Source organism: Sinocyclocheilus anshuiensis, unplaced genomic scaffold (genome assembly GCF_001515605.1).
Source record: "Sinocyclocheilus anshuiensis isolate Anshui unplaced genomic scaffold, SAMN03320099.WGS_v1.1 scaffold1620, whole genome shotgun sequence".
Taxonomy (NCBI): domain Eukaryota; kingdom Metazoa; phylum Chordata; class Actinopteri; order Cypriniformes; family Cyprinidae; genus Sinocyclocheilus; species Sinocyclocheilus anshuiensis.
In genome coordinates, this window is record NW_015558680.1 from 970,863 (window position 1) to 981,752 (window position 10,890).

General features: G+C 39.2%; 1 protein-coding gene across 1 annotated transcript in view; it reads left to right on the forward strand.

Moving 5' to 3' along the window:
- The window catches only part of LOC107681306 (1-phosphatidylinositol 3-phosphate 5-kinase-like), a gene marked incomplete at its 3' end in the record, with an annotated part of 24,652 nt that extends 13,765 nt beyond the window's left edge, over positions 1–10,887 (forward strand). The window contains exons 14-41 of the mRNA XM_016477581.1: positions 965–1,112; positions 1,200–1,418; positions 2,501–2,563; positions 3,206–3,335; positions 3,529–3,709; positions 3,777–3,851; positions 3,930–4,037; positions 4,167–4,307; positions 4,464–4,590; positions 4,852–6,095; positions 6,367–6,467; positions 6,607–6,678; positions 6,924–7,095; positions 7,202–7,380; positions 7,670–7,783; positions 7,872–7,980; positions 8,079–8,233; positions 8,321–8,417; positions 8,545–8,605; positions 8,688–8,828; positions 8,931–9,051; positions 9,146–9,241; positions 9,571–9,654; positions 9,746–9,840; positions 9,944–10,003; positions 10,316–10,492; positions 10,634–10,737; positions 10,843–10,887. Of these exons, the coding sequence (XP_016333067.1) occupies positions 965–1,112; positions 1,200–1,418; positions 2,501–2,563; positions 3,206–3,335; positions 3,529–3,709; positions 3,777–3,851; positions 3,930–4,037; positions 4,167–4,307; positions 4,464–4,590; positions 4,852–6,095; positions 6,367–6,467; positions 6,607–6,678; positions 6,924–7,095; positions 7,202–7,380; positions 7,670–7,783; positions 7,872–7,980; positions 8,079–8,233; positions 8,321–8,417; positions 8,545–8,605; positions 8,688–8,828; positions 8,931–9,051; positions 9,146–9,241; positions 9,571–9,654; positions 9,746–9,840; positions 9,944–10,003; positions 10,316–10,492; positions 10,634–10,737; positions 10,843–10,887 (4,419 nt within the window). The remainder of the gene's footprint in view (positions 1–964; positions 1,113–1,199; positions 1,419–2,500; positions 2,564–3,205; positions 3,336–3,528; positions 3,710–3,776; positions 3,852–3,929; positions 4,038–4,166; positions 4,308–4,463; positions 4,591–4,851; positions 6,096–6,366; positions 6,468–6,606; positions 6,679–6,923; positions 7,096–7,201; positions 7,381–7,669; positions 7,784–7,871; positions 7,981–8,078; positions 8,234–8,320; positions 8,418–8,544; positions 8,606–8,687; positions 8,829–8,930; positions 9,052–9,145; positions 9,242–9,570; positions 9,655–9,745; positions 9,841–9,943; positions 10,004–10,315; positions 10,493–10,633; positions 10,738–10,842) is intronic.
- Positions 10,888–10,890: the final 3 nt, after the last annotated feature.

Below are 10,890 nucleotides of genomic sequence, written 5' to 3' on the forward strand. Positions count from 1 at the left end.
CCACACTTCTGTTTTAAATCTGTTAGCTTAATTATTTAAGCCAGATATATTTAGCTTTTCTTTTTTTTTTTTTTTTTAATAAAAACAAATTGTTATTTTTTTTTAGGCCTATTGCTTACATAGGCTATACATTTTCCTTAAAGCATCCCATTTTGCCTCAGGGCTTGAAAACCTGTGCCCTGGGCTAGTTAGGTCCATGCAGAAACTTGTGAACGATGCTCTTAGTTGTGGCATCACCGTTTAGTGACATTTGAAGAACATTTTGTGTTGTTTCTATTTTAATGTACTTTTAAAGTTTAAATAACATTAAAAGCTTAATTTGTACATTATGAATGAATGATGATGCATTTATATACCATCACCGTCATTCACAGCCGCTCGCACGTGTTTTGCACATGAGCCACACGCAGCCCAAAATTAAACGGCTTAATCGACTATCGATAGCTTTAATCGATTGCATCTCTTATTGACAATTAATCGATCATCGATTAATCGTTGACATCCCTAGTTTGAATGATGATTTAAAAATAATGATTGACATATCCAAGATTGTAATAGTCCAGAAAAAAATCTGCTTATAATTTACTAAGCATTAACTGGCTTTTAAAGGGCTAAAATCCTGAAATTGAATGAATTTTTTGTAGTTACAAGCAGGACTGATGTTGGTAAAAGATCTGATAAAAATAATATGTAATATGTTCATGATATGTTCACATTTTTGTGTAACTTCTTTTAAATTGATGCACAAGGATTACTGTGCCAGTTGTCTTTGTCAAATCCAATGCTCATTTTATATTGAAATCACATGACTCCGTAATAATGTAGCTTGACATTACATGCTAACTGAAAACACTATTTTTGTAATTCTGATTTGGCTTGTGTATTGTGAAGAGCACTGTACAAAAAAACGAATTGGTTTGATTTGATCTGTCATCATATTAGTAATGTGTTTCTTGAATTTCAGAGCACAGAGTTCTCAGAAACCCCTTCTCCAGACAGCGACAGTGTGAATTCCCTTGAGGGACACTCCGAACCTTCATGGTTTAAAGACATCAAGTTTGACGACAGTGACACTGAGCAGCTAGCTGATGAAAATGAATATGTCACACCGAGTAAGTATCCCATGAATGTTAACATCCTATAGCAGTCAGTATGTCTTTTCTTCACCAACTTGCTGGCCCCCTCTCACAATTTTCCAGATTCGGCCAGCCCCAGCAAAAGAACATCTGTCAGCAGTTTCCACTCTGCAGTGGACAGTGACTCCGCTGCCTCCATCAACATAAACGTGGAGCAGGACAATGTCAATTTTCATATCAAGAAGCAAGCCAAGTACCCACATGTGCCTCCTTACCCAGCCGAGCAAAAAAGTATGGAGCCCCATGACCCGTTCACCCCAGAAACCGACATCCATGCACCAAGTGAGGAGAGGCGGAGAGGCCCATTGGCCATCCTGGTTTGCCTCTGTCTGCTTCAAAAGCAGCACTAACTCATTGGTTCTGTTTCAAACCCTAGTGAGCTGCATCACTATATACTGTCTACATAGGCAGCTACCTTGTAAGGCTACAGCTTAACTGCAAAGAAATCTCAATGATGACTTATTAAAGCTGCAGCAACTTAACATTCAAGGTCAAAGAGTGGGTTTAAAACGCTGACAAAAACTAAAATTGCTGTGTCTTACAATTTAAGTTGATTATGAACAATTTAATTGCACCTTAGGGGGTAAAATAAATAAATAAAGAAAAGAAAATGATAAAGAAAATACATAACATGACCTCTTTAATCAGCACAAAAATAAAATGTATTTATTATTAATTAATTTTAATTGTTTTTAAATAAATTCTAACTCAGATTTTTTTTTTAAATCCACACAGATTTCCATAATGCATTCTGGGATTGCTTTATGCTCAAAGAATACATGAGCCACTGCCTTAGACTGAAGCTAAAATGAGGCATCTTATGAGACAGCATAATTTTACTGCCTTATGTTTGTAGCAGGCTTTGCATCAGGGGCATGGTTGTGATGTGTGTAAATCCTATCTACTGTAGGTAGGCAGCTCACTAGGGTTTGGAGCAAAACCGATGTCTTGCTGATCTGAGACTCACCATTCAATACTAGTCCGACCCTCCAAACTATAATTAACAATTGAAGTAACAGCCCTAACTATAGCATATTGTCCAGCATGAATGAGTTTTTCCTTCTAAGTCTCACATGATTTCCCTTCCCAGTACAACATTTCATATTAATACATTTCCAGTTTGTCATACTACCTCAAAAGCATGACATGCTGCTACGTCATGCGTGCCTCACAGTAACCAAGCAGTAACACTGACTTCCACTTCCTCAAAATTACTGTTGAAGCGAATTCATTGTACTAGACTGGTTTATGGCAGCATTTACTCTAATTAACATTTACTTTAATTATATGTTAAATCTATATAATTCAGTGTCCTCCGATGTCTACACATGACTGTTCTGTCTCACATGCACTCTCTATGTCAGTGGAAGTCCTGCTCTCTGAAGATGGAGGTCAGCATATATCCATCAGTGATGCCTTTATAAAAGGTAATTGTTTCTCGCATCCTTTACTGTAGTTTGTTACAATACTTCCATTCAGAAGTTCTGAATCACTAAGACATGTATGGTTTTGAAGTTTGAAATAAATCTGAAACTGGTGAGTAAAAGCAAAAGGATAGAATGGTCAAAAGAACCTAAAGATGGTAAGCGATTATAGAAGAGTATTATGAATAGATAAATCAAAGTTTGATCTGTTGTGGAAACCGTTTGATCATAAGGTCTGTCAGAAATTCTCTACAAGCAAATCGCACCTATGGGAAGTGCAACAGAAAGCATGGCATGAAACTTCATGCTAATTATTTTCATAAACTGACTGCTTAAGCATAAGGTCTGCACGGCTGTCATTGCTGCGAGTGGAGGATTTTTCAATGAACAGAGAATTTGAAGAACAGCATTAAATAGAAATAGTCCTTTGTTATCATAAAAGTCTTTACTTTGTACCTCTTTTGTAAATTGTTTTGGATAAAAGTGTTTTCTAAATGCATAAATGTAAATGTACTGAATTTTTTTGTGTGACAATTTAGTGCATCCTTGCTGAGTAAAAAGTTTCTTTCGAAAAAAAAAAAAAAAAAATGGTGTAGTGTACATGAACTATTGTCTCACCTATGCTAATATGTTTTTCCTCTGTAGAGTCTTTGTTTAACCGGAGAGTTGAGGAGAAAGCTAAAGAGATGCTCTTCACACCTCTCGGCTGGCATCACAGCTCTCTGGACCAGCTGCGGGAAGAGAACGGGGAAAAAAAAGCAATGGAGCGTTTACTGTAAGACTTCAGAGGATTGTTATTTTTAATGCATAAGATGTTATTTTAAGGTTGGTTACATCTATTAATTTACAATTAGGAGCAAAATACAAAAAGACATTTTTTTTTTTTTACAAGCATCACATATAAATCGCATGTAAATGAGTTGAGGGACTTTTGGAAGCACACATCATGATTAATGCTTCCTCTTCAGGTCTGCTAATCACAGCCACATGATGGCACTGCTGCAGCAGCTGCTGTACAGCGAATCACTGTCTCTCTCCTGGCGTGATATTATTGTACCTGTGGTGAGGCAAGTTGTGCAGACAGTGCGACCGGATGTGCGCAACTGCGATGATGACATGGATATTCGTCAGTTTGTCCATATCAAGAAGGTGAGGAACAAAAATCGATTCATCTAGTTCTACTAGACAGATATGTCTAAGATTTGCTTTTTTGTAGATTCCAGGAGGAAAGAAGTTTGACTCTGCTGTAGTAAACGGCTTCGTTTGCACAAAGAATATTGCACATAAAAAGGTTTGTATTGATTGAACATTATGCCACAGAGAAGGTCATGTAATATTTGTGCTAAAAGTGCCTGGACTTTCTCAACAGATGAACCCTTACATCAAAAACCCCAAGATCCTTCTCCTCAAATGCTCCATTGAGTATCTGTACAGAGAAGAGACCAAGTTCACTTGCATTGACCCAATTGTGTTACAGGTAATGGCCACTAACCCCTACATGATAGCTGTAAATGTTTTTACCAGAGTATGCTAAATTATCTCCAGACAATACACTGAAAGCACAAGAATCTGAGAAATCATTTCATTTACAATTTGCTCTTTCCAGGAGCATGAGTTTCTGAAGAACTATGTTCAGAGGATTGCTGACGTCCGACCGAACCTGGTGCTGGTGGAGAAGACTGTGTCCCGTATCGCTCAGGACATGCTACTGGAACACGGCATTAGCCTTGTGATTAATGTCAAACCAGTTAGTACCTTCTTTAAGTCACTGTTTAAATATTACTCCACATAGCTGACCATTGATAATGCCCTAATCAGAGAGGACATGGCAAATGGGTTTTTATGGGTTATTTTGGTCTGGTCTGTGAATGTTTCAATTAATATCTCTCTTTAATCAACACAGCAAGTCCTGGACCGTGTGAGTCGAATGACTCAAGGAGATTTAGTCATTTCAATGGATCAGCTTCTTACAAAACCTCGTTTGGGTACCTGCCATAAATTTTACCTGCATTTCTTCCAGCTGCCAAATAGTGAGTCTCCATCTCTATTATTTCTGATGTATGTCAGATTTAACTCACTTTTCATTTGAATAAAAGTTGTTCTTTTTAGGGATGCAATTATCAATACCATATCATTATTTATTTATCAGTATCTGATGATATTTGATATTTAACTGTGCATGCTCATTTCCCCTATTTTTAGATTTTGCTATCATGAAGTTAATTGTTCAAAAAAATTGTAAAATTAAAATTGGTCATTTTAAAAAATCTTTGTAAAATTCACTTTTACAGATGAAATGAAGAGCCTTATGTTTTTTGATGGCTGTCCTCCTCAGCTGGGCTGCACCATCAAGCTCCGTGGTGCTTCAGAGTATGAGCTGGCACGGGTGAAAGAGATCATCATTTTTATGGTGTGTGTGGCTTACCACTCACAGCTGGAGATCTCTTTCCTCATGGATGAGTTTGCTATGCCTCCTAGCCTGGCTGAGAGTTCCTCTTTCCCATGTCTGCTGGAAAGCACCACTTTGGAGGAAGATGATGAAACTGGTGGGGAACGGGAGAGCCAAGATAATGATGGTTCAACATTGGGGGATGAGAACCTCACGCTTCTTCCAGAAGGAGACTTTGAGCCAGGGCATCAGGAGGTCATCAAAGCCCACAGTAGAGAGCCTTCCATCTCCGAATCGTCTAATAAAGATGGAGAAAGCCCCAGAATAAATAAAAATGCTTCAGTTGCTTCCTTCTCTGGAGGAGAGGAAGAGATTATAAAGACCTCCACACCCCTTTCATCCTTCACTTCCAGTCTTTCCCAGCCGGTGTCACCACCTTTCCTTATTTCAGACCTGAAAGAGACATCACAGGAAGTGTTTAAAGGCTCAGGTGAGGAGGAGAAGAACAAAGAGCTGGAGGAGACTCTGGTCCATCGGGACAGCACAAGCTCTGAGACCTCCCTCCCACCAGCCCGGCTTTTCAGGGATCCCTTACAGGATGACACAGGCCTGTTTGTGACCGAACATGTAGCTTCTTCAGATGACCGCCTTAAATCCATCTCAGCTTTGTTTAAACAGGAGCTTAAGGACATTATTCTCTGCATTTCACCCTTTATTACCTTTCGGGAGCCATACCTGCTCACGGCTGCTGGACTGCGTTGTCCTAGCCGGGATTATTTCCCAGAACAGGTTTACCTCTCACCTCTTTTGAATAAGGACTCGAAAGAGCTGGACGGACGCCGCAGGAAGCAGCTGCTGAAAGAGTCTGGCCCGAGTTCTGGCAGCCTGACCAACGGTACTGTGTCACACCAACGGACCATCCAGATTTTGCCCTGTCACAATCTCACAGGTGCCCGTATAGTAGAGCATCTAGGCAGTAGTCACGAGCTGGCACGCATGCTGGCTGACTATCGTGCCCAGGGAGGGCGCATTCGGCAAAGGGAAGGTATGCAATTTCGTGAAGCCCCACCCACAAAGGCGCCAATAAAGTCAGACAGTGAAGAAGATAAAGTGGCAGGACTGAACGAAATGACCTGGGCTACTAAGGTGAGGGTTTCTTCTCTGCTAGTATGTTTATTCTGTTACTTTATTCCACATTCTGAACAGTGAGGCTCTTTCAACAATTAGTGTGCACAATAGGGCCTGAAACTCTTAAAAACTTGTTTTTGGTCAGTGAAAGAACCTTAAGAAAAATTCTCAGTCAAACTAATTATTATATGAGCTGTATTATCTTTTCAATTTATGAAGGTTGCTGTTTTTGCAACTTTTTCCCAAAACTTTAAATGCAGAAGCCTGATTAATTGTTTTTATGTTTCAGTTGGACTGTTTAAATCCAATCAACCATCAGAGGCTCTGTGTGCTGTTCAGTAGCTCATCAGAACAATCTAATAATGCTCCAAACCCCTGCGTCAGTCCATGGTAAACTCTCAGTACACTTGCATTGTCGTATTAATTTAAGATGTATTAGCAGTAACATGACAAAGCGTGTTACTGACTATATTCTGAATATGCAAACAGGGAGGTCTAGGTTTTTATTGTATGTGCTATGTATTTACAGGATTGTAACAATGGAGTTTTATGGAAAGAATGACTTGACTCTTGGTGTATTTCTGGAGAGATACTGTTTCAGGTAATGTATTAAACCACACATCTATTTTTGTTTCCTTTTTACCTGGAAATTGTGCATCATGCCTATGTTTGTCATAGTACCAACATTTCAGTAGTCAATGCAAGTGAAATTTCATGATTACTGATAGCAGTTCCAATAGTACTGCAAAAAAATGATTTGCTCTTGAACAAACACCTTTATTGAAATTTGTCATCATAGCATATTTGTTGTTTATTTTGATTTGGTTTTATATGGGTGTGATTCAGACCCTCTTACCAGTGCCCCAGCATGTACTGTGAGACCCCCATGGTTCACCACATCCGGCGCTTTGTCCACGGTAACGGCTGTGTCCAGATTGTTCTGAAAGAGCTGGACTCGCCTGTACCTGGATATCAGCACACAATCCTCAACTACTCTTGGTGCCGTGTCTGTAAACAGGTAACACAGGGAGCATTTGGATTAGAAGAAACAATAAAATAGAACTAATGTAAGATATTATGTACTATAGTATTACTCGTATGAATTGTTACCGATTTTGTTTCAGGTGACTCCTGTAGTCCCTTTGTCTAATGACTCCTGGTCCATGTCCTTCACCAAGTATCTAGAGCTCCGTTTCTATGGTAACCAGTACACCCGCCGGGCCAATGCAGAGCCTTGCGGCCACTCCATCCATAAAGATTATCACCAGTACTTCTCCTACAACCAGATGGTGGCTTCATTCAGGTGTGCATCTTCACAATATAGATCTCTTTATATTCGAATATGCTAGGGGTTGCTTGTCCTATTGATGGCGCAACAGGATGAGAATTCTTTGAAATCCACATTTACACTCCGTTTCCAAACCATTAAAATGACAAATAAATGCATACTCTGACAGCGCTCCACAAGACGTGTGATTATAAGACACAAGACGTGAAAATCTGAAATCGTTCAACCCCTAGAATATGACTACCTTAGTACATTTTTATAAACTGTTAATCCAAATGTATTCATGGTCTTCTGTCATCTGTAGCTACATCCCAGTGAGGCTATTCGAGATCTGTCTGCCTCCTCCAAAAATCATCATCAGGAACCAGGGCCCCTCTAAAGCCAACTTGCAGCAGGACCTCAAAGACTTCTCCCATAAGTAAGATTCCCTACTGGACTTCTCTTACCCAGCCTCATAAAGCTCCTCCAGATATCAGCTAAATTAATTCATTCTCCAACATTTGTAGGGTGGCTCAGGTGTACCTGGCCATAGATGACCGTCTCACCTCCTTAAAAACTGACACCTTCAGCAAGACTAGAGAAGAAAAAATGGAGGACATGTTTGCACAGAAAGATGTAAGTTTCTTTTCAGGACTTTACTTGTGTAAATAAAATTTCATCCAAAATATTGACCAATGCTAAGTTACTTTTAAATGAAAAATTTTCTGTCTTAGATGGAGGAATCAGAGCTTCGTGGCTGGATAGAAAAGCTACAAGTGCGTCTGCAGACCAGCGCGATGGACTCGCCACAACAACTACAGGCTGTTCTGGAGTCAGTGGTGGTCAAAAAGCAGGGTTTGTGTGAGACCTTGCAGTCCTGGAACAACAGGTGAGGACTGTATTCATAAGGCCATAGAGACTGAAACTAAACATCTGCTATCAGAACAATAGAACTTTTATTTGATCTTGTCTCCAGACTTCAGGACTTGTTTCAGCAAGAAAAAGGCAGGAAGCGTCTATCTGTTCCTCCCAGCCCTGGCAGACACAGACAAGCTACATTAGATGAGAGCAAGGTCAGTCATTTATTTAGCATATTCACTAAGTAGTTTGCTCAAGTAAGCCACCTCCTGAACTTCAAATAAATGCATAAAGTGCATATGTTTGATCATTTTTCATTTCCATTTTGCTTTTGATTGATAGACTAGTGCTATGGAGTCCTCTCCTCGTAACCCATCCCCTGTGGTCCCAAATGGAGAGAAAGGTGAGTTCATTGGCCCTTTATTCATCTTGAAAAAGTTGCTCTTGATTGTTGCACACAGTCGACTCACAGCCTTTTCTCACAGAGGACCGTCATCTCAACACTTTTCCGTCAAGTTCAGGGTCTTCATCATTACTTCAGTTACCGTCTCCGGCTGAACAAGCTGCAGATGTCATCACGAGTGGACCATCTTTTCCTGATCAGGACTCTGTCAGCATCACAGAGGGTAAACTTACTTTGGACACTTCCTTGTGATTGAAATCACACATAACCACCCCACATGACTTTCTCTCGTTCTCTTCATCTCTCTACTTCTTCTACTGTTTAGACATGTTCGAGGGGCACTTACTTGGTTCCAATGACAGTCAAGTAAAGGAAAAGTCCACCATGAAAACCATCCTGGCCAACCTGTTACCAGGCAACAGCTACAATCCCATCCCTTTACCTTTGTAAGGCTGTTATGATATTATGGGTACTAAAAAACAAACCAATGCTTTTCTTTCTCAAGCTGATAAAGGTCTCTTTATTTTCTTGGTTTGTTAGTGACCCAGACAAGCACTATTTGATGTATGAGCACGAGAGAGTTCCTATAGCTGTGTGTGAGAGAGAGCCCAGCTCCATCATTGCCTTTGCACTCAGGTACACAGCTTTTTGTACATGTATAAGTAGATATGGATATTTTCCATTTGATACATTTTAGTATTTATGTATTTACTCTGAAATGTCTTAAAAAGCTTTTTTATATTTTAATTCTTTTGTATTATTTTTATACTTTTTTATTTATATTTTTGTTGTTCAATCAGAGGAAACGTCATTTCAACTAAATAGCCATTTTTGCTAATTAGATTCAGTAAATCAGTGTTATGAACAATTCACTGAAGCGGACAGTGTGATTTCTGCAAATGAATCAAACTTCTCAGCAATATCTGCATTTTAAATAAGATACACTTACTCTTTCCATCATCCAGCTGTAAAGAGTATAAAACTGCCCTTGAAGAGCTTACAAAGACAACAGCAAAGACTGGAGCTGATGACATATCTCAGGCCATTAGGTACATCAAACACTCATTTCCTCATCGGCTGTATTTTCTCTGTGTATATTGGTAAAACAAAAGCTGACTTCCTCTTTTTTGCCATCTATAGTTCTGGAGAGAGTAGAGCAAAGAACAGCCCAGCCAAACCTAGTGAAAGCAGCACGTCACAGTTGAGCCGCAGCAGCGTTGATGCTGACCCACTCAGTAAACCTAACCACAGTTTACTAAATACTAGCCACCTACAAATACCATCTGTCTAATATGAAATTACTTATGAGACTAAATGTTTATGGTATATCTTTTGCAGAGGAGCCTGAAAGTGGAGACAAACAAAAGAAGCAGACAGGAAACCCACACATTGAGCTGCGTAAGTATCAGGCTCAAATAGCTGACTAAAACATTCATTATATTCAGGTAAATATTATTGACAATCTGACATTAAGTAATTGTGGGTCACAAACTAGCCACTGTGTCAGCTTTTTATCTTTTCAAAAGTTTTCAAATATATTTTAAAAATAAATTAGCTATTTATTGATAATAATAGTTATGCATAAAATGAAGAACATAAATAAATATGTATATATGCATATATATATGTGTGTATATGTATATATATATATATATATATATATATATTAAATAAATATAAATAAATCTGAAAATCATACTTATAATGCAGAGTTCTCAGATGCAAATGCCAAGTTTTACTGCCGGATCTACTACGCGGAGGAGTTCCATAAAATGCGGGAAGAGATTATGGAGAGCTCGGAGGATGATTTTGTGCGATCGCTCTCCCACTGTGTCAACTGGCAGGCTCGTGGCGGGAAGTCTGGTGCAGTTTTCTATGCCACTGAAGGTGCGACCTAATCTAAGATCCTTCAATACAGATAATCATTCACAAATCACCCCCCACCCCCACATTGGGTAGTTGCTTTCATTAAAGTGAAGACTTTTAAGTCTTTGGATGTATTTTGCTAAACTTGCTGTTTCTCCTTAGATGATCGGTTTATTCTGAAGCAGATGCCCAGATTAGAGGTCCAGTCCTTCTTAGACTTTGCACCCCACTACTTTACTTACATCACAGGAGCAGTTCAGCAAAAAGTAAGGAAATACACACGTCGTAGTGATGTCTGAGGCAGCATTTTTGGCCTGTTATAGGTTTTTCTAAATTAAATTTTCTAAACTGTTCTTGCATCTGTTTAACAGCGACCCACAGCACTTGCTAAGATTCTGGGAGTGTACCGTATCGGCTAC